Source organism: Chionomys nivalis, chromosome 1, assembly GCF_950005125.1.
Source record: "Chionomys nivalis chromosome 1, mChiNiv1.1, whole genome shotgun sequence".
In the NCBI taxonomy this organism is placed as follows: Eukaryota; Metazoa; Chordata; class Mammalia; order Rodentia; family Cricetidae; genus Chionomys; species Chionomys nivalis.
Window position 1 is genome coordinate 28,740,178 of NC_080086.1, and position 23,598 is coordinate 28,763,775.

General features: G+C 46.2%; 1 protein-coding gene across 3 annotated transcripts; it reads right to left on the reverse strand.

Annotated features, from left to right (window-relative positions):
• Nucleotides 1-726: 726 nt before the first annotated feature.
• On the reverse strand, nucleotides 727-23,342 carry Usp18 (ubiquitin specific peptidase 18). 3 transcript variants are annotated; one of them, XM_057776007.1, is made up of 12 exons: nucleotides 23,234-23,342; nucleotides 16,781-16,904; nucleotides 16,392-16,643; nucleotides 15,492-15,588; nucleotides 14,370-14,515; nucleotides 9,291-9,370; nucleotides 7,669-7,815; nucleotides 6,796-6,891; nucleotides 6,163-6,330; nucleotides 2,775-2,906; nucleotides 2,342-2,391; nucleotides 727-1,177 (listed from the first exon to the last, which is right to left on the reverse strand). In XM_057776007.1, the coding sequence occupies exons 3-12, from the start codon at nucleotides 16,534-16,536 to the stop codon at nucleotides 1,132-1,134; spliced, it is 1,107 nt and encodes a 368-aa protein (XP_057631990.1). In that variant the 5' UTR covers nucleotides 16,537-16,643; nucleotides 16,781-16,904; nucleotides 23,234-23,342; the 3' UTR covers nucleotides 727-1,131. The 3 variants fall into 3 exon arrangements, with proteins under 3 accessions (XP_057631990.1, XP_057631999.1, XP_057632008.1); XM_057776016.1 differs by lacking the exon at nucleotides 16,392-16,643; XM_057776025.1 differs by lacking the exons at nucleotides 16,392-16,643; nucleotides 16,781-16,904; nucleotides 23,234-23,342 and adding an exon at nucleotides 16,021-16,035.
• Between the last annotated feature and the right edge of the window lie 256 nt (nucleotides 23,343-23,598).

Genomic DNA, 23,598 nt, shown 5'->3' on the forward strand with positions numbered 1-23,598 from the left:
ATTTCTCAGAGTGTAAAATGGCTTTGCATATAATTTTTTATTGTTTTTATTAAGCTATATATTTTTCTCTGTTCCCCTCTTCCCTCCTACCCTCTCCCATGATTCTCATGCTCCCAATTTACTCAGAGATCTTGTCTTTTTCTACTTCCCATGTAGATCCATGTATGTCTCTCTTAGGGTCATCTTTGTTGTCTAGGTTCTCTGGGATTGTGAATTGTAGGCTGGTTTTCTTTCGCATATATGTCTTAGCACCTGAGCCTAATCCCTGGGTCCCTCGGTGGGTGAGAGAACTAATTTCCATATGCATGCCGTGACACAGACAGACACACAGACACACTAATAATAATAACAACAACAATTGTAATATTTTTCAGTCAGGGTGATCTGTAGCCAGTGCTTGCCAGTATAGTCACACTAGCTGTTACAACACTAAAAACACCTGCTTCTACTGTCCCTTGTCACTCCAATTCCTCCTACTACCACTGAATCCTCTCTGACAATGCCTGGGTTCCCAGTTTCCCAACTGTGGTCATGTCTTGTACTGAAGGCCACATCAGGACCATGATCTAGCCAGATCCCCTGGTGAAATTACCCATTCCAACTGATCCAGACCCATGTGCGGTCATTGCTAAGCATCTACATTACAATTATATAACAATTATATTCATGCATTTTCTGTTGTCATCACAAAATACCCGAGGCTGAGTCATGTGTGATATAGCCTTTATTTGATTGGAAATTTTAATTGGCTGGAGGATCGAGCCAGCATGGCATTGGCATCATATTGTGGACCATATGGGATCATAGCATGGTAGAGAAACAGAGAAAGAACCATTAGTGCACAGAAGAGAGATCCCATGGACCAATTGCCTCCCACGGGGCCTTGTCTTTTAAAGGTTCTACCACCTAAGTATTGACACACTAAGAACCATGCCTCCTGTATGTGAGCTTTCAGGAGACGAGCCACGTCCAAGCCACAACAATATTAACTTCTGCTTATCAACAATATTAACTTCTGCTTATAAATAAGGTTTAACTGTGTTTTTTAAATTATGATTCTCATTGAAGGTGCAGCAAACATGGGAACAGGAAAGGAAAATAAGAGTCCACCACGGCCGGTGAGTATATCCATCAGGATCCGATCTTCGTGTAAACCAAGAGATAAGCAGTTTCCCGCCTAGAAAGCAAAGAACAAACACATCAGCACAGAAAATGAAGCATCTGCAGCGAATCCAGGACACAACATGCATCAGTAACCTTCCCAGTTCTTAGATCAAGCATCCATCTAACCCACGACCCGCGTGAGTGGTTATTAGTTGGCATCTAAATCATACAGTGAAAACTTGTGGGACCACAAACTAAATCTAACTCTGCTTCTGCAAATACACTCAGCCTACACAGCCGATTTCAATCGGTTGTCCATGTATTGCCCACAGCCTCTTCAGCGCCACAAGGGCAGCGCCACGCAGCTGCACCAGGAGCTGTGCTCCACAGCAGAGAACTTCCTCCCTCGCTCTCTACAGCCTGCCAGTCCCTGGCCTAAATCAGAAGGGCATCAGGAACAATCGGAAACAAAGATCTGGCATCGTACAGAGATTCTTGGAAGAAACAAAAGAAAGCTGGCAAGTGGGCTGAAGGAGGATTTCGACACAATTGTATCGACTTCTTTATTTATCAAGTGGTCCCGCCTGCCTCTGAGCTGAAAGTCATCTTGGATCACCTTTTGTGTATGCCATTGTCTCGAGACCAGGAAAAAAAGGCCGGCAAAGCTTTACAAAGACCCTTGGATCTGTCTTCATCCTGCTTTATTTTTCTCTGCAGCGCCCCAAGTAATGATTGGTTTTAAGAGCTCCTTGTTGATTCTTACTAAATGCAAGCGACTGGCAGACATGAAGAGATGAAAAGAATGACCTTTTCCCCTCAAAGAGTACATGTGACATGTAAAAGAAAGTTAGATAAGCAAGCAATTAAGAGATGGTCTTTGTCATAGGGACGCGTGCTTAAGATACAATGATAGCACGTGAGAAGCCCACGGATCTGCCTGGGTCAATCCATAAAGGCTTTGCACTGTGGGAAAAGGCCATGAGTAACGAAACACAGGGGGACTTTGCAGTTAGGTAGGAAATGGCAGAGGCGGCATTTGGACTCCATTACAAACCCACAGGCGTTACTGAAATCTTACTATCAAGGAAAGCACGGTGTAGTGGGCTGGGTAGTCACAGATGAAGCTGGCTAGTTAGTCTCAGGGGAGTTATCAGAATGTAAGTAGCAGCTGAAGTCATGAGAGTTTTCCCACGGCCAAGAATTCAGAGTGAGTTCACCAAGCCGGCCCTGTTCTTACCAGCGGTATCTGTGATTGCCGTAGGTACACTGGACGTCCTCCCAGGTCACCTGGGAATGCATAAAGAAGAAGTCAGCACCCGGCTCAGTATTCAGTGTTCCTAGCATGCGTGGTACTGTGATTTGCCCCCCCTTGACAACTCCATTACTCTTATGCCTTTCCAAGAGTTACAACTCTGGCCTTAGAGGAGTTCCCACGGTCTGAAGCACAGGGCACTGAGCCTAGAGGACCAGAACTTGGGCCCTGCGCTGAGTGTGTGTTTACACTTATAAACCAGGAGCAGTTTTCAAGAAAAAAAAAGGACTTTGCACTCATAAACAGCACCTCCATTCAGAAAACAGGCTCCATGGTGAGGATCCAGATAGCCCCAGGCTCCGGATCTATTAGAAGTAGCTAATCTGGGGCAAGCAGCAATTTGGATGATGATTCTCACCCTACAAACATGGGAGTCGTTGAAGCAGAACCATTTTCCGTCCACAGGATTCCGGATGTAGGCACAGTAATGACCAAAGTCAGCCAGCCCCACATGGGCGATCACAGCAAAGAGTTCATAGTGCACTTCAGACTGCGGGAGACAAAGGCAGAAATGGTTCAGCCACCACCCTCCATCCTACCGTCGCGGACTCCTTCTCTGGAACTGTAAGCCCAAAGTAAACCCTTTCTTCCCTAAGTATCCCTCCCTGGTCATGGCGCTTTAGGGACCAGTTCAATAGATATCAGGAAAGCAGCGTCGCTATCACAGATCAAGTACAAAATTACCAGAAGTATCCCTCAGAACTGACACTAAATCATGCCATTCCCTCAAAACCTTAGGAAAGCAAAGTAAGAGCTAATTCTCTGTGGGAAAGAGAGAGTGGTGGAGAGAGACTGGCTGCCTGTGAGTCAGGTGACCACGCTAGTCAGAACGCGTTCCACATGACGCGTTCCACATGTCCCACACGTGCGCTGTACTCAGCAGGCACGGAGCCTGGAGCCCAGGTCCCCGAGCTCCGCAGCCAGGGTCCCTCACTGCTCCGTGCCGTCTGAGCCACCACAGCTCACCTCCAGGAACCGAGAAGAGGATGTGAGCCCAGAGCCTACCCCTCTCCACAAGTCACTAGTACCTCACACACTTGGAGCACGGCCATTGGAGGCACCAGACAACCAAGCGAAAGCACCGCAGTGAGGCAAATGAGGGCCCTCCATGCTAATGGGATGAGAGGAGAAAGCAGACATGACACCCACTGCGTAAAGACGGTCCTTATACTCCAAAACCGTGGTCTGGGCGTGAACCGGCTAGCAGACCAACGAACCAGAACAAGCATTCCAACACCGGAACCACATGTGTCCGAGCTAAAACTTGCAAATGCAGCATTTCCTACGCCAAACCTCCAAGGAAAAGACAGTCTTTTTTTTTTTTCACTCAGAATCTCCGAAGAAGTTATTAACTTGAGACAACGGAATTAAATTTCCCCCTAGTTAAATCTGGTCCAACAACTGGCTACTTTGATATTATGGTCAAAGCAGGCTCTGGCTTTTCAATGCCAAAGTTTAGTTGGTTCTAAGAACCTGAAACTTTGTGTTTACTTATGTGTCTGAGAGTATTCCACACGCCATTTCAAACAGGAAGTACAAATTACAGGTCCCTTTCCTCACTGCTCTGAGGCATTTCCAGAACAGCCAGTGTTTAGAAATCTTTACAAGTCAAGACAAGGGCTTGTAGCGAGCTGCGTGAAGCCACACCTGATGGCAATGTAGAGAGCTGCGTGGAGTCGCACCTGATGGTGCTGGCTCCCGCCTTCCGCGATCCCAAAAGCGAGTGCTCTCTGTGATAATCAACTCCTATGGCTAAAGCCTGACTTATGCTATTATCACGCAATGATTGTCAGCTGCTTGCATATGCGTGGACCTATGGGCAATGCCCACCTGGCAATCTGAGGTTGGCAGCCCAGGCCTACTTAAGGGCTGGGAGAGGTTTGCCCAGGGGGGGGGGAGAGAGAGAGAGAGAGAGAGAGAGAGAGAGAGAGAGAGAGAGAGAGAGAGAGATTTTACAATTGTCAAAAGGTCCTGAATAAAACTGCAGTGAGAAGAGCTCCGGTGGTCGCGTCATCCTTGCTGGACGAGGGGGGCTGCGACAAGGGCTGGCGGTGACAATGGGTGATGACCCACCACTGCTTCTCAGCATGACAAAGGCTTGATCAGTAAAGTCTGTCATGGGGAAGGAAAGAACTGACCCCCACAAGTAGTCCTGACTCCACTCACGCCATACACATACTCTAACAAATAAATAAATGCAACTTTTTAATTTTTAAAAGTGAAGCAAAATAGAAGTCCTGAATGCATATGTGCTTTGTGAGTCATGCCAAACTGCAGTTGGTTCTCCACCGCTGTATATGCCAAGTACGGCCAAGGGGGCCTGGGTCCCTGGATGAGAGCTCGACCCAGGAAGTGTTTGGCCCACAGGTCACCTCACAGTCTGCTGACATGGACTAGAGCACTTATGAGTGACTGGTGCCCAGAAGCTAATGGGGATGGATGGCTACCTCAGAAGGACACAGAGCCTGCTGGACAGCTACCTCAGAAGGACACAGAGCCTGCTGGATGGCTACCTCAGAAGGACACAGAGCCTGCTGGACGGCTACCTCAGAAGAACACAGAGCCTGCTGGACGGCTACCTCAGAAGGACACAGAGCCTGCTGGACGGCTACCTCAGAAGGACACAGAGCCTGCTGGACGGCTACCTCAGAAGGACACAGAGCCTGCTGGACGGCTACCTCAGAAGGACACAGAGCCTGCTGGACGGCTACCTCAGAAGGACACAGAGCCTGCTGGACAGCTACCTCATGTTGAAATATGTCTCTGTTGTAATAAGAGCGGCGGGGCTGCGTCCCGGGCACCCAGCCGCCCACATGGCTAGCTTATGCCCCGAAATAATTACACGGAAACTGTATTCTTTTAATCACTGTCTGGCCCATTAGTTCCAGTCTCTTATTGGCTAGCTCTTACATATTGATCTAACCCATTTCTAATATTCTGTGTAGCCCCACAAGCTGGCTTACCAGGGAAGATCTTAACCTGCGTCTGTCTGGAGTGGGAGAATCATGGCGACTCCTTACTCGGCTTCTTTCTCCCAGCATCCTGTCTGTTTACTCCACCCACCTAAGGGCTGGCCTATAAATGGGCCTAGGCAGTTTCTTTATTATTTAACCAATGACCTTCCTCCATCATTCTCAGAAGGACACAGAGCCTGCTGGACGGCTACCTCAGAAGAACACAGAGCCTGCTGGACGGTTACCTCAGAAGGACACAGAGCCTGCTGGACAGCTACCTCAGAAGGACACAGAGCCTGCTGGACGGCTACCTCAGAAGAACACAGAGCCTGCTGGACGGTTACCTCAGAAGGACACAGAGCCTGCTGGACAGCTACCTCAGAAGGACACAGAGCCTGCTGGACGGCTACCTCAGAAGAACACAGAGCCTGCTGGACGGTTACCTCAGAAGGACACAGAGCCTGTTGGACAGTTACCTCATAAGGACACAGAACCTGCTGGATGGTCACCTCAGAAGGACACAGAACCTGCTGGACAGCTACCTCAGAAGGGCACAGAGCCTGCTGGACGGTTACCTCAGAAAGACACAGAACCTGCTGGACAGCTACTTCAGAAAGGCAAAGAGCCTGCTGGACGGTTACCTCAGAAGGACACAGAGCCTGCTGGATGGCTACCTCAGAAGGACATAGAGACTGCTGGACAGTTATCTCAGGACACATAGCCAGCTGGACAGTTACCTCAGAAGGACACCAAGCGAATCTGCTGAGATGAAGGACCGAAGGCAAGCCTCACCTGCTCCTTGGTATCACCAAGTTCTTTCTCAGTTGACAGAACCTGACTGAAATCCAGGTGCTGAGGGAAATACACTGAGTGGCAGACCTTTTCTGTCCTTGAGTTCCTGGTCGAGAATCTCATAAGGTGGATGGTCAAGGTCTGGGGCAGATGAGTCAGCTTCAAAACCTGACAAAGCAAAATCAGCGTGACAATAGAGTCTGGGCGCCTTAGATGGGCACATTCAGAGCTGTGGCAAGGCCAGCAAGATGCTCTTTCCCACGAGGGGCATGCAGGGCACCTCCAAGACTCACATGACTGAGTGTCACTCACCACACATTGCCACAGAAGGCCTCTGCTCAGGCACAGGAACTGTGGTGTCTGCTCTATACAGCTCTAGCCAAATCCTAAGGGGAAAACCTTACCCACTGCTCTTGTCCCTAAAAGGTTCTTCCTGTCCCTCTCAGTGTTACGATCTAAGAAGCCATGTCTGAAATTATGCAGATAAGAAGCCCTGGGATCCCAAGTACTGGCTGGACCCAGGTTCCTTATGTCGGCCATTATGAGATGCCCTTAAGGGGTCTGCAAAGACCTACCAGGAAACCCCACGGGCAGCCCCAGACTGTGAAGAGGTTAAATGGACTTAAAGAATACCTGTTTCTGAGTTGTCTTCTTCCCGCAGCTCTGACAGAAACACTTCTCTGGGCCTGCTAACTCTCTGGGCTGGGAGAAACAGCGTAGGGCATCCTCCTGTCCCACCCAGGAGAACAAGAATAAGCAAAGGGCAATATTCATGTTACTCATCTCAAAAACAGCCCTCTGCCCCTGCCAGCAGAAGCCCAAGCTTCGCTACACTTTAATCCCCATCCCCTTAAGTGGGCACATGTGATACATGGGGCAGGATTTCAGAAAGCACCCACTGGTGAGAGGAACAAAACTGGAGGGGACTTGCCAGGGGGAGAATGGGAAGAACACAGGAGGAGGGAAAGAAGCATCCTCCCCCAAGTCAAAGGAGAGATTGGCCCAGGGTACACACAGGAAACAGAAGTCACTTTTTAAAAATTGTATTGTTTTTGTTTTCTTTTTATTTATCATAGTAGGGGAGCATGTACTTTGCCAAGGCACATATGTGGAGTACAAAAACAAGTTTTCTAGTCTTCTTCTTCTACTGTGTAGGATGCAGGGATCAAACTCAGGTCATAACTATTGGCAACAAGCACCTTTGCATGCTAAGCCATCTTGCTAGTCCACAAATTACTTTTTAAAATGCAAGGGTAGGAGGGCTGGAGAGATGGCTCAGAGGTCAGGAGCACTGGCTGCTCTTCCAGAGGTCCTGAGTTCAATTCCCAGCAACCACATGGTGACTCACAACCACCTGTAATGAGATCTGGTGCCCTCTTCTGGTGTGCACACTGTATACATAATAAATAAATAAATCTTTTTTTAAAAAATCCAAGGATAGTGATTGAAGCAAGGGGAAACTGGCTACCTCGGGATGCACAAAGTCTCTGATGAGAAGTCTCTCACCAGTGTTTTCAGAGGCTTTGAGTCCACGTCAAAAAGAGGAAGAGAAAGAGTGAGCAGCCGACTGCTTCTGCTGCTCTCTGCGTCACAGCCCAAACAAATCAGGGACTCCTTCGTCCAGATTGCGAACAGAGTCTGCAAGCGCTCGGCCTGCAAGTAGAGAGAACAAGGAGGTCAGATGACCTAGGTCACGCTAGGTCAGGACAAGTGAATTTTAGACAGAAGCTCTAGAAATGACTGACATAAAATTTTGCTTCCCTGCACATAAATATAACTGCAGTGGGTCTGTTTACAAACTGTTTGTTTTTATATGTGAAGCCTTAGCCTTTAAACTGTTTATGTTAGCAAGAATTATAGGTTAATAGTCAGCCATGTTTGTCATGCTTATAGTCATGTTAGTTAGGTTTTCTAGATATACAGAAATATATGGCAGATGGATAGGTAATCTTCAAACACTTCATAGACCTAGATAAATGTTTTAATAACTTAGAATTCTGTTGACATGAGACACAAATGCTCCTGGCAGCACCAATCTACTCCCAAGAGGATGTTGGGCATCCAAGATACTCCATATGGAATTTGTATGCTTCTTGGCAAAATGACCTGTTGGGCAAAGAACTGCCCTTGCCTCTGCCACTGACAGTAAGCATGCTGTCCATTCCAGATGAGCAGGACACAAGGAGAAGCAACTGCTGAACCTTGCCAAGACAGGGTAGGACAACATTTCAAAATTCCCTGCTTCTGAAAATGAGCTGTCAGATATTCTAAGCCTGTAGCCAAAAGTGGATGCTCTAACTTTGCAGACAAACACTGGGTGATTGTCCAGGCAGCCAGCTATCTCTGTCATTTCTTGCATTTTTCAGAAGTTGCTTGTTTGCATTTCCTGCTTACTCGGGTAATATTTTCCTTCTCAGGTCTTCAATAGGATTGAAGACTAAATGGTTACAGTTATTCCTCTTGTATCTTAACTAAGAGTATATCAGGCACTAGATTCTGATTCTTCAGGATAGGACAGATATTGAAGTAATCTCTGTAATTTGCCATTTACCTATGGTCTGGACATTTAGTATGTGTTTCTTACTTGACATTCTTATTGGTCATAGTTCCATGTTTGTTTATGCTATTACCCTTTCTTTCTCCTAAACTGTACTTGATAATCATTTTTATTATATATGGTTTTGTATTATGTTTAGAACCTTCTTATTTAGACAAAAAATGGAAGTGTAGTGGGTGTTTACTCTGCCCATGACCTTGGGCTATCTGGGCCAAAAGAGGCAGAGCTTCTCATCACCTCTTTAAAGGAAAGAGGGAGAGTGTCACTCTCTCTTGGGTGGTGAAGACCGAGTCAGGTGGTGTGAAGCAGCGTGTGATTAGTTCCCAGTTTTCTGAGGGCTCTGCAACTGGATTTACCATATCCCATATGTGTGAGTGTATTTTTCCCCTTTCATGTCTTAATAAATTCTTGATACCCCTTAAACAGACACACGTGGATTTCTCATAACAGATAACCACACCAGGGAGCTGCGCCAAGCAAGACTCATTCCTCGCTCATAGTGCACACAGTAGTGGAGCGGGTCCCACAAGCCACATCTCACATCTCTGACTCCTCAAATCCCAGCCCTTACCAAGTCCACGTCAGTGATCTGGTCCTTAGTCAGGTTCCAGATTGTAAGGTAGAGATGAGCAGCGTCATGCTGGACACACACTGGTCAGAGGGAAACACAATTAGTAAGGAGACGTCTCATGCTCTTGGAGAGCCACATGAACACATAAACACTCCCTCCTTTATCCTTCCCTGGCCTTCCCTCACTTTCTAAAAGAGGAAATGAAAAGCAAGCTTGGCATTTGTTTTTTAAGAGTTTCTCTTAGAACTGAAGTCACAGTACCACCACTTTCTCTCATTAGCCACCTCTATAGGCCTCTGTCCGCTTGCCGCAGATCTATTTCTCCCACTTTTCTGCTGAGCAGCTCCTATGACTGGACTCCTCCGCCCCCTGGTGGCCATTTTATTCACTTCCCCAAAAGCAGAGCCCAGTCGGACCAGGATTCCCCAAAGGAGCCAGAGGAAAGGAGGATAAAGAAAAGACCAACTCCATGTTAGATGATCCTGGCTAAGATGAGCAGGAATGTTGCAGGGAGCTGTCTGTCTGTCTGTCTGTTATAAGTAGGTCTGAAATCGTGAACAGATACAACTGTCTTTAGTGGTGTTGTTCCAAAGGAATGGGAAGTCAGAAAAGACGAGAAACACACTGCGGACTATTTCACAAAAGGGCAGATCTGTGCCACAACGCAGACATTTCAGGCTACGGCACTTTCTGTGGACGTGCTACGTCTCCCATCACAGCACCATCGTGATAATCATAATACATATCACCGCAGAAACTTGACACCCTATGGTGTGTTCTCTGACTTTTGACCGGTCCTGTTTCTAAACTCTAAGCTCCCTGGAGGTAAAATCACTGCCATTCCTGTTGCCTTGTGCACATCAAATGTACCATGATGAATGTGAACAATATATGTTAATTGAACATATTAATTAATCTATATAATGAACCCAAACTCAACATTAATTTCCCTGGGGAATTGGGTGCAGACGGTGTCCTGTCACAGAGCTAACAGATGTAAAGAAAATTGGATTAAGGTGTTGTGATGGTCAATTTTGTTTTGCATTGTTTAGATTTATTTATTTGATTTTATATGTATATGTGTTTTTCATGCGTGTATATGTGTGTAACGTGTGTGCCTGGTACCCTTTAAAGTCATCGGCTCATCGAGGTATTTTATCACAAGAGAAACAAAACCAGGACAGTTGCCATCTCTAGTCATTTGTGTAAAACCTCATCTGGCCATCCCAGAACCAGAAATCCAAGTCCCAGTCATCTACAAAATGCAAGAGTGAAGCCGGGCGGTGGTGGCACACGCCTTTAATCCCAGCACTTGGGAGGCAGAGGCAGGCAGATCTCTGTGAGTTTGAGACCAGCCTGGTCTACAGAGCTAGTTCCAGGACAGGCTCCAAAACCACAGAGAAACCCTGTCTCAAAAAACCAAAAAAAAAAAAAAAAAAAAAAAGCAAGAGTGCTTGTCTGTGCCACTATGTACGTCACACTTGGGAGGCACTACACGCACCAAAGAAAACAGATGTCCCTGAGAAACCATATCCTAACGGAGGTCAGGTTCCAGCTGATCAAAATTCACACAAGAATAAAAGGCCCCCAGGGGACACAAAACACTACGGAAAGCTGAAGAAAGATGAGAATACAAATGAGATGGTGAGAAGGATCGTGTCGAGAAGTCGCTTTATTCATAAAAGCAATTAAAATGCTCACAACCTAAAACCGGAGGGCTGGCGAGATGGCTCAGAGAGCAGAAGCACTTCTGAGCAAGCCCAAGGACCTGAATTTGCGCACTGGAGCCCACTGTGCACAGAGAGCATTCCCAAAAGCCGCCCTCTGCCCTCCACGAGGGTCCATGTCAAACATGGTGTGGCGCTCGTGTGCCTGCACTGGTATATGAAAAACAATAAATAGGTAGTCCTTAAAAAATAAAACCATGTATGTCAAACTCACGTTTAATATCATACTGTGTGAAGGAAATCTGAGATTTTCCCCTAAGATTCACAGCAAATTAAGAATATCCTTTTTTAAGGTAGATACAAGAGACCCATCAGATACTCAAATATAAACTGAGACATTGGCTGTTCTTCCAAAGGTCCTGGGTTCAATTCCCAGTACCCACATGGCATATAATATATGTCTGTAGCTCTAGTCCTAGGGGATCCAACAATTACTTCTGGCCTCCAAGGATATCAGGCCTATAAATGGTACATAGACATATATACAAGCAAAATAATCATAAAAAACCTTTATAGTAAGTTTAAATCTGGATTTTAAGAATCATGAAAAACTACACTCCCTAGTGTCTCCAAAGGAACACAATAACTTGTTAGTGATGGGCCCCAAAAGGACAGAAAACTAATAAATTGTGTGACAAAGAATTCAAACAAATGATTGCAAGGAAATTTAATGAGACACAAGAGAATAAAAACATCAATTAAGTTAAAAAAGGAAAACCATTATATGAGTGAGAAATTCAGCATACATATAGAGAAAATAAAGAAAAATCATGGCACTAATGATACCATTAAGTTTTAAAACAAAACAAAACAGTAGATAGCCTCAACAGTGTTGAGCAGGCAGAAGAAAATTCTAAGTAAGAAAATAGGTCTTTGAAATAACCAAATCAGAAAAATGAAAACTAAGGAAATTAAGAAAAACTAAAAACAAAGTCTATGGGACATACAGCACACAATTAAGCAAGAAAGCATTTACAATACAAACATTCACAGTGCCGGTGCTGAAAGAGGGGACTGGAAAGGAGAGGCACAGAAAACCTACTGAATTCATCAATGACAACTTTCCAGCTCACTGGGAGCAAATATAAACATCCAAGTCCAGGAAGCTCAAAGAGCCTCCTAAAGATTTAGTTAGAAAAGACTCTCCTTAAGGCAAAGAAAGTGGGATGAGACACACAGAGTCCTGCAGCAGCAACAACACAAAGCCAACCAAGTATATTATACCCAGCAAAGCTATCCTTCAGAAATGAAGAAAAATAAAGGTTTTCCAAGAAAAAAAAAAAAAAACCTGAGGAATTCTTCACCAGGTTGGCCCATGAGAATCTAGATAATAGAAGAGAAAGATGACATCTGACATCATAAAAGTACATGACAGGTAGGACAGCACCTTCTGTGCACAAGAGAGAAAGAGAAGAAAAATGCCTATTCACAGGGGTGAACAAGAAAAAATGAAAGAAACTATGTGTGGTGGCACACACCTATAATCCTAGCAAGCAGGAGGCAGAGGCTGGAGGACCAGAGCTCAAGGCCAACTCAGCTATGTAATGTGCTTGAAGTGACGAAAAGAAAAACAGGAGGAGGAAGAGGAGGGGGGCAAGGACTAGGACGAGGAAGAGGGAAGAGAAGATGAGGAGGAAGAAAGGGACGAAAGAAGGAAAAAAGAATAAGAACTCTCCAGAACAAATACAGAAATTTCACATCATTACAAAAGCATGCCTCTTTTCCCAGTGGTGACAGTTAATGTACACCAGTTCAGTTCCCCATTGACATATCTAACAAATGACTATATAACATCAATGGTGTGATAGCTACAAGAAAATCTCTTTACTGGTACAGACACACAGAATGAAAGTGAAGGCTGAAACTGATGTAACAAGAAAAGAGAAACCAAAGGCAGCAGCTACACTCGTGCCAGTAAAGTGGACTAAAATTCAAGCACTGCAAAAGGGGACAGAGAAGGTCAGTATGGAACGAGAACACAGTTGACTCAACAAAAAGACGTAGCAATTGCAAATGTATACACTCCCAAAACTGAAGCACCCAACTACAGAAGGCAAATATTCTGAGGTCTAAGCACAGAGATAGATTCCAGAACTACCTGAGTGCTTCACTACCCCCACCTTCAACAGTGGACAAATCATTTGGGTCAAAAAAAAAAAAAAAATCAACAGTGCTGGTGAGACTGATGATTCATCAAGAAACTCAATGTCCAAGACCTGCAACCTGAGTGTGACACCCAGAACCCACAGTGGGAAGAATCAACTCCTGAAAGTTCTCCTCTGGCCTCTACACACATCTGTGGTACCCTCACTCACACATACATAGCATACATAAACATCATAAAAATAAACAAAATTTTAAATCTTTTTAAAACCAATAGACAATGAGTTAAACAATATGATACACCAAATGAATTCAACATTTACAAAACATTCCAAATGAAAAGAGAGGAATAAGCTCTGGCATTCAACTGTTGGTAGTTCATTCCATTTATTATATATTTTATAAAAGATTAGAAGAGAAGAATCCAAGGTCGACCCTTCTGAGTTAGGTCCTCAGAAGAAGAAACATTGTAGCATGGTCTGTGATAAAATTCCGAGAAAAGGCTTTCTCTGGTTTACACTTCTAGGTCACAGTCCATCACAGAAGTTGAGGCAGAAACTCAAGCGAGAACTTGAAAGAGAAACCATGAAGGGATGCTGCCTGCTGGCTTCTCTCTGACTCATGCTCAGCTGACTTTCTTATACAGCCTGGGACCACCTGTCCAGTGAGTGCTGTGGGCCCCAGTGAGCTGAGCCCTGCTGCATCCATTAACAATCAAGTCAATCATCCGTAGACACACCCACACCCCAGTCTAATCTGGACAATCCCTCAACTGCGCTCCCTGGTCAGGTGACTTGAGAGTTAAAAGTTAACCAGGACAAAGGACAACAACAGGGAGGTTGACAGTGTGTTTTGGCAAAGGCACACTTGGCTATAGGCAACACAAAGAAATGAGTGTTTAAAGAGAAAGATATGCTAATACCCCGATGTGGTCATTACACAATGCATAAATGTATCAAATCAACACACTACACCCTGAAAATAGGCAGGTGTCACACTAGCTTTCTTTAAAGCCACTTCAAAGCAGTAAGCGGATAATAGTCACAAAACATTCACACTGAAACTTTTCCTTTCAAAAATAAAGAGATGTGTGTTTCAGATCAACGTCAATGCCTCTAATAAAAGGGGTCTGGAGTCTCCCTGTCCTTTCGCTGACCAGCAGCCCTCGCCCTCACTCTTTCCCTCAGGCCCCCTCCCCAGCCGACACCGTGTATCAGTGGGCAGGAGCTGGAGCTGCGAGGGCTCTTACACGACACGTTGTACTTCTGGAGGCAGTAAGCCAGCTCCAGGGGCAGCACTGCTTTCTGTCGGCTGTCCTGCATCTTCTCCAGCAACAAAAGCAACTGGAAGGGGACGCTTCTCTTCTGCTCTTCTGTTCCCCGCGGCACTGTTATCCTGTCAAGTAAGAACAGCCAGGCGGCTCATACCCACCCTTCTCCAGGCCAGGAGCACACTGAAATCATTAAAAGAACTGCAAAGACTCTCCATGTCCTTGCTATTCTCTGAATTAAGGTAGAATTATGGGACTGGGTGGATTCATGCATGTACTCAAGTGATTTAGTATAGGAGGGAGATCAAGATAGTCCCACCCGACCATGCTCAACCATCACATTAAGGAAGGAAGTTGCACCACACTCTGGGCCCACACTAGAGTGAGCAGGCAAATGTCCAGCCTGAGGTACTTCATACTGCAAAGGCAAATACTGAGTTAGGTCCTGGGAAGAAAGGACAATACGGCAGATGACAGGTTTTGACAATGGTTTATTTAGCTACAGGCAAGTCTCACTTGCTTTGTGGATAAGCAAAACAAAAAAGCACAGGGCCAGATAAATCACTGACTAAATGTGTGCATCCATTCACCCACTTTCTCTGATGCTGGTCCACTCCCTCCCAGCTCCAAATCAGTGGCCGTCATCCTTGGTTGTACTTCAAAAGTGTCTGAGGAGTCTTTTAAAAAGCACTAGTGACAGCGAGAGAGATGGCTCGGCAGTTAAGAGCACTGACTACTCTCCCAGAGGACCCTGGTTCAATTCCAGACATCTACATGGTGACTCATAGCTATCTGTAACTCCAGTTCCGTGGGCTCTAACTCCCTCCTCTGGCCTCCATAGGCAAAACAATAAAATAATAATAATAATATTTAAAAGCACTAATGACACAAACCACCTGAAATCACCTGGAGGCAGGGGCGAGCATTGTCTATTTTTAAACTTTGTAAATGATGCTAACCTGCTGGACAAAATATGCAAGAAAAGGTCTTTTCTCGGGCATCTCTGGAAAGGAGACTTGGGGAAGTCAAAGTCATTGTGAACAAATGGAGATTCTAAAACACCAACGATATGCACATTATCAGGCAGAACCAGAGCTGTACCTCTTCAATATCTTCCTGAAGTCCACATTCATCATCAACACCTGCACCAAGGAGTTCAGGCAACAGGTCTGTCCGATGTTGTGTAAACCAACCAGGCCTTTAAGACAAAGAGGGGGAGAAAAAAGGCTGAAGGCCAGACATAACACACACCAAAACTCAAACGCTTTTCTTGGGTCTACAGAGGACATGGTATCCAGAGAAACACTCTCACAGACACAGATTTCATCAGGCTTTGAAGAGTTAAACGACAGAACAAGCCGTAGTAACTCACTAGACAAGAGCGACATCGCACATTGACAAGGAGCAGCAGAGTGGGTGTTAGAGGGAGAAGGCATAGCAACCCTGAGAAGGTATCTGGGGAGCTGCTCATTTTCCTCACTCCACGTTTCTACCCCGGTAAGTTAGGATGGGCAGCAGCCGGGCTCGGGGAGCATCAGAGTCCATCACGTTCACACTGGGCTCAGTCCTCTCCACAGAAATGGAGGGCACCTGAGGCGGCATTAGGCAGACCCACCAGCCCTAAGCTTACCTCAAGAGGCAAAAGGCCAAACAATGTTCAAGAAGAATGTGGGGGAACCAAAACTAATATTTCTAGACATGCCAGCAACCAGCCTCCCTTCCCATCCCAGCCACAGGCTCAGCTGACCCCAGAAGGTGAAAGGCTGAAGAACAAGAGAGTAGCCCGAATCTCAGAGGCCTGGACAAAGAGCTTCTGAGACAGGAAAAGACAAAGAAATGAAAACTTCAGGGGCAATGGGTTTTGGCTGCCAAATCAGCAGAGCCTCTTCTTTAGCAGATGAAGCCATTAACATGAAACTAATGCGGAGCACGCCCCTTTCACGACAGAGTGGGAACGAGGCATTTCATATGCTGGGAAGCAAGAGTGGAGGCTGCACTGACCGTGAGGGCGGTTCCAGGCACTGCAGTGTTCTCTAGACAGCCTTTTCTTCCTCTTCATGTCCTCGTCCTCCAGTTCTGAGGAGCACTGAGGGTCGGCCACGACTGACGGGCAGGTTTCCCTCAGAAACCCAGACCCCTTGCCCATTAGTGATCCACACCCAAACCCCGAGGCTGGGACTGCCTGACTGAGGCTCAGGATTCCCCAACTTCACTTCCAGGAAGCGTCCGCACAAGCCAGGCACAAAGGAACCTCTGTGGGAACACACAGCAACAGATAACACTGAGATGGGGGACACATGCATGCCACTGACTCTGACTGCTAGAGGTGGACTGGTTTAGCTCTAAAATGAGAATTAATGACAAGCTGGGCATCCCCTACCCTTCTTTACCTTTTATCCTTCCTCAGTATGAACTGTCGTGTCTTAATGCTGGCCTCTTCCTCCTCCTGGGTTCTTTATCTTAGTAAATGGTCTGGACCAAAAACCGAAGATCTCCTTGCCCCGACTCTCAATCCTTAAAAATTGAAAAAGGTGTCAATTCTACTGGCCAAAGACTGCTCACAAACAAACCCCTCATTTTCCACATCCTTGAGCCCCTGGGACATGCCTGCAAACATCTAAGGTCCTTCCTCTGGGAAGTTTGTCCTAGGTCCTCAGGAGGGCTTAATGGTCATCTGTTTTAAGCACTTTGTGCATGAAGTTGCTCAAACTCTGATGTAAGGACTCTGGGTCTCTGTGTGGAATTGGTGACCCACAGCTCAGGTTCCCCCTTCAGCAAACAATCCTTCCCAAACTCAGAGGACAACTGAGTCCCTTTCACCCAAACCAGAGAATCATAAGCACGAGATCATCGTACAGATGAGGAAATGTACTATGATCCGCCAACCCTTGTTCTTACTTCCTCCTGACAGTGCAGGCCTCCCCTAAAATTCTCTGGGATCCCCAGAGGTCCCGCATGTGTTGCAGAACAGAAGTCATAACTGCTGAGCCAGGTCTCACCTGCCCCTCTCCAGCAAGCTTGGGCAACTGCCAGCCACAGCAGCCAGATGGAAAGAGTGCACTGGTATCTCCAGCTAGGGATGACGTGAAAGTGGAAAACACCCAGCCATCCTCAGCGACCATGTGCCCTTTGATTCCCCCAGTTCCCTTGAAAGGGTTTCAACTTCTGCCTGCAGCTTCCTTCCAGCCCTCAGCCTGCCCACAGACCTAAGCTGAGGCACCGTGTCCTCTGTGTCTCCTTCTCTTTCTAGTCCGAGTAGACAAGCAACACAAGAGTTCCTCTGTGTTTCTCTTTCCCCACGGGCAAGTAAGTCAAGAGGCCTGAGAGCCCGTGGGCTATGAAACACTAAATCAGCTGGATTCAGCTAGGGCCCTCTCAATAGATTCTTCTCGAGACAGAGGCTGGTGATGGGAGGTTTCCTCGATTGCCCTCCATCTTATTCTTTGAGGCAGGGTCTCTCGGGTAACCAATACAGTCTGGTCTAGCCAGCCAGCTCACTCCATGGATTCCCTGCCCCCACCTCCTGAGCACTTAGAATTGCAAGGAGACTGCCATGCCCGCCTGGCACCTATGCAGGTGCAGGGAGCCCAACCCCTGTCCTCACCCAGCCAGCGTTTTACCTAATGAGTTATCTCCCCGGTCTAAAGGTAAGGTTTTCTTTAATTGTGCGTCTATGTTCCCACCTGCGTGTGGATTTGTGCTCATGCGTGCAGTTGCCCGTGGAGACCAGAAGAGGGTGCCGGATCCCTTAGAGCACTGGCTGTTGTGAGCTGCCCAGTTTGGTTGGCAACAAAACTTGGGTCTTCTGCAAGAGCAGTGTGCCCTCTTAACCGCTGAGCCATCTCTCCAGCACCAAAAAGGTGACATTTTTAATACATGTGGCTGGCTACATGTCTTGTATCAGTTTATAGTCTGGCCAATGGAGAGAACCAGTCAGAACTCAGTGGCTAAACGAGTGGCCTTGTAACAAAGTTTGTTAAAGATAAGAGGGCAGAAGGGGGTGGGTGCTAAGGCTGTTAAGCCAGGCGTGTTGTTAAACACCAGTAATTCCAGCACTCAGGAGGCTCAGGATAGAGAATTACAAGTTGGAGACCAGCCTGGGCCACAGAATGAGACCCTATGGAGAGCACAAGAATCTGAATCCTGATGCAAGAAAAGTAATACGGGTGGTGTGCAAACATGTGGTGTCTGGAGAAAGGGCATGTGGGTAAGTTTATGCAGAGGGCTGCAAGAATATTTGCATAAGGAAATCTGCATAAGGAAATCCAAACTCAAAATGGAAGGAAAATACAGTCTAGAAATTTACTAAAGTGGTAAGCTAACAGTCATGGAAGCCCAAATCGAGACCATAATAAGACATCCTTCTACACTTTCCATCCGGGAGCAGTCAACACTTCTGACAATCTGATCATCACACGTGACAAATGTGTTGAAGTGAAATGCCATTTCACTCATAAATATGCAGTTGGGGGGAGAGAGGTGTTTGCTCGTTTTGGTTTTGGTTTAAGATTCGTTATTTTATGTATGAGTGCTCTATCTGCATGTATGCCTGTATGCCAGAAGAGGGCATCAGCTTCCACTATAGACGGTTGTGAGTCACCATTTGGTTGCTGGGAATTGAACTCAGATTCTCTGGAAGAGCAGCCAGTGCTCTTAACCTCTGAGTCATTTCTCTAGCCCCAGTTTGATTATTTTTTGAGACAAGATGTTACTTGGAGCCAAGACTGGCCTCAAATTTAATCCCCTTGCCTCAACCACCTGAGTTCCAAAATGACTGGCAGCAATGTCACCACACCCAGTAGAAATCTGTATAATTCCTGTGTATCAATTAAAAATAAAATGCATATTTAAATTTTTTATTGAGCCAAGCATTGGACAAGGTATGGGTAAGTAGGATTTTTTTTTTTTTTTAAACTTGGAGACAGAGTTTCTCTGTGCTCCCTGGCTACCCTGGAACTCACTCTGTAGATCAGGCTGGCCTCAAACTCAGAGATCTGCCTGCCTCCACCTCCAGAGTACTGGGATTAAAGGTGTTTGTCACCAACGCCAGGTTGGATCTTTTTCTTTTCAAATATTAATAATGTGCGTATGTGTGTGTGCGCACACACATGGCTACATGCCACAGCACACATTCAGAAATCAGAGGACACTTTGGCTGAGTCGGTTCTGCCTGGGGATTGAACCCAGGCCCCCAGGCTTGTGCAGTAAACACCTTTACCATGATTTTTTAAGATTAAAAGTTTCTTATTGTATTATTTACTTACTTCGTGTGTGTGTGTGTGTGTGTGTGTGTGTGTGTGTGTGTGTACATGAACGCCATGGCACACAAAGAGAGGTCAGGGGACAACTTTCTGGAGTCAGTCTTCTCCTTCCAAATAGGTCCCAGGACTCAAACTCAGGACATCAGGCCTGGCCACAGGGCTTTCAGTCACCGAGCCATCTCACTGCCGGCCCCCAAACAGGATTCTTAATGCTACAAGGGGCAGACTATAAAATGGCCCAATCACTTGGGCAAGTAACTTGTTATCATCTTTTAAACTCAAATTCAATATCAAAATTTCAAGGGATTCTTTTTTACTTTTTCCCTTTTCTTTACTGTTTCTTTGTTTGAGTTTGTTTTATTTTGCTGGTGACCTTTTCCTTCCTCCCTTTCTTTCTTAGCTAACTAATTTGTTTGCAGTGCTGGAGATGAATCTAGGCACTCTCAACATGCTAGGCAAATGGTCTACACTGAATCACATCTACACCCCATACAGAAATTCTCAGTGTCCTTGGAGACATGTGTGACATGGTCACAGTGGCACTGTGCTGTACAAACCTTAGATACCGCGTGTCCATCAATGGACATGAATAGACTATAGCACATGTCACAACAGGCTGAATCGAGAAACAAAATATTTACTCATGGGAGCTGGAGAAATGACTTAGCCTTAAGAGCACTTGCTGCTCTTGCAGAGAACCTGGGTTTGGTTCCCAACACCTACATGGGAGCTCAGAATTCCAGTTCCAGGAGATGAGATGCCCTGATCTTGCCTTTGTGGGAACTGCATGTATGTGGTGTACATATATGCATGGAGGCAAATCCTTGTATGCAATTTTAAAGTAAATAAATCTTTTAAAAATAAAATATCTACTCAAAACAGTGAATCTCAGGCCTGAGGAGATGGCTCAGTCTGTAAAGGGCTTGCTTAGCAAGCGTGAGGACCTGAGTTCGAGTCCCCAGAACTCACATAAAAAAGCCAGATGTACATATCTGTAGTCTCCAGAATAAGAGACCCTATCTCAAAAGACAAAGTAAATGGCTTCTGAGGAGCTACACTAAGGGTGATGTCTTGCCTTTATGCACATATCCACATAGACAGACAGACAGACAGACACACACACACACACACACCATCACCATGACAAAAATTTCTAAATAGAAAATAAAAATCAAGTTTAGGCCATTGTTCTGAGGGAAGGCAAAGGCATGAAGCTTGAGGAGGGTCAATTGTGGCTCGGGACAGTCGGCTTTGGTAGCAGAGCAAGCACCCGAGGTTTATTTCACTATGGGTCAGTCCATGTAACCTGGATGACAGCAGCAGATGCTGTCTAGCTTAGGCCTGAGGGAAGCAACCCTCTCTCTGTGCAGCTTGAGCTTGGGAGGCAGAGCCAGCGCGTGGAGGCCAAGTCTGCAAAGCTGTTTGGCTGATGTGGGGAGTCTTTAAAAGTTCAGGCTGAGCCTGATGGTGACTGCAGCACACACCTGTAATCCCAGCACTCAGGAGGCAGCAGTAAGAGGGTTTCTGAGAGTTTGCGGCCAGTCTGATCTAGAGTGAGTTCTGGGACTGCCAGGAATACAGGGCGCAGGGGGTGGGGGTAAAGGTTCAGGCTGGTACAGACGCAGGTAGAGCACCATGGGGAAGGAAATCGAAACAAAGGGAACTGAGGAAGGTGGTAAGTGGGCAGAGAGGATGCAGCTGAGGCAGGGGTGACAGACATCTGCGGGAGTAGAGGAAGCTGCATTTCTAAGCTCAACCCCTGACTCAAAACACACTGGTTCCAAAGAAGAAACGTAGCTCCGCTGAACCTTTCTGAAGCTGTAGCCTTCAAATGAGGGGGAACGGCGGGAATAACCACCATGGGTAACCCACCGATGTGGTCATAGAATCAGTGAGGGTCTTGAGGGAAAGAGCTAGAGAGTTAATGACATGGTGTGGGAATTCCGGGTGGGGAGTCCCTCCAGGGCTATTCACTGGGGGGGGGGCAGCTATAAATGCCCTGAAAGGAACAAAATTAGTATTATTGGCAATATCAAAGTAGCCTCATCTTCAAAACTTTTGAGACAAGGTCTAGTAATGTTGTCCACTGACTCAAACTTTTTTGCATAGATAGATAGATAGATAGATAGATAGATAGATAGATAGATAGATAGATAGATAGATAGACATATTAGATAAAGTCTCACTATGTAGCCTAGGCTGGCCTCAAATTCTCAACACAATCCCGCCTTGCCTCTCCAGTGCTGTGATTACAGGTGTGAGCTGAACCATCACATCCAAACCCTTGGTCCTCTCACCTCACTCAGCCTGCCCAGGGCTAAAATCCCCAGGGACTACTAATGGCCCAAACCACTGTTCTGGACTTTGAGCCATTTTCAAGGATCTGCTCACATTTTAGGAACAATGGGAATGTGGTGGACAAACTGAGATCTCCCCAGAGAAAACCCAACTAACAGAGCATCTTGGGGCTCCTCTGGCCCGTGTGGGATGATGAGAATTGGTGCTCTCCTGAGCATACCCTTAGACATACTCAGCCCGGAAATGCGGGTGCACCTGTCCAGTGCCCACTGGAGCTCTGGCCACAGTCCAGGCACATCGTGCCCGCCATTGTAAGCCTTATCAACCTAAAGTTGATTTAAAGTACCAAGACTGCGGAGCACGGGCTTGCTGAGCAAAAAAAAGAAAACGAACAAGCAAAAAGCCTCCCTTTTAAAAAGGCCCTCTGCTAGTGCGCAGTGAGTCACGGAGAGACCATACAACCCACCTCTGGGCTACATTCTGCTCAGCTTATTTTTCTAAACACAGGACGGAACAGGTATCAAAGCTCTCAAAAGACACTTCTCAGGGAATGTTCTAAAATGTTTTGAAACATTTACTTCACCTTCTGAACCGATTTCAAAGTATGAACTCCCTCCATGTTAGGCATGAAATTAAGTCATAACTTTGAAACAGCTTGAACTCGGACTTCCAGAGGACTTTTATGTTTAAAGGTATATATTTGGCTTCCTTCACAGAAGATGAAAAGCAAGCCCGGGGAACAGGTTTAGAAGATTTGACAAAAGTCTTTCCACTTTCTGAGTTCACTGATTGCACTTTTAGGAGTTTTCCACGAGTGTATTTGTGTATTTGCACGAGGGCATACAAAAAAAGATAGTAAAAATAAGACATAACCTAAATGTCCATGAGTTAGTGAAATACGAACTTCTCATACGACACAGCGGTTAAAACAGTAGCATGGAAAGGAGAAAAACAAGAAGCAAGTTACAGAACAACGTTAAAGATATTCATAAAATGATATTGAGTTAATAATTAAGCGAAACATTTCTACACATCTGTCTGCGTTGTTTGGATTTTTAACACACCACTTTTGTAATTTCTTTTTCAAAGTAAACATAATGCATGCCTAAGGTCCAAATAAATATATCTGCTTGGGAACAAACCTATTGTCCCCGTAGATGCATGCCAAAAATGCAGACTGACACTATTTGCGGAGCCCAAGTAAATTCTTAATCATTTGGAGTTACATGAGCTCTGGTGGATGAAGGAAACTTCCAAAGTTAGCCACAAACTTGCCTCAAGTACCTCGCGTCAAGCCTCCTACGCGAAGACCCAGGAGGGATCCGCGACGAGCTCCGGAGGAGGACACGGTGCAGCTACCGCGCCCGGGACAGCCACGAAGCAGCTTGTCAGCCTCGCGGCTCAGGAACATCTACAGTTCTTAAGGCACAGCGCGCTGGGTCCCGCCCTGGCCCTCCCCGCCAAGCCCTCTGCACGCCCGGCCACGCCCCCCTCACCGCCAAGCTTTCGTTTTCCTCTAGATTCAAAGGAAAGCGAAACTCAAGACAGCGAGCCGGCAGGCGGGCGGGCGCGAGGAGCGCGTGTGCACGCGCCCAGGGAACCCGTGGTCTCCTGCACCGCATCTCAGCATCCTTGTCGGACGTGGCCCG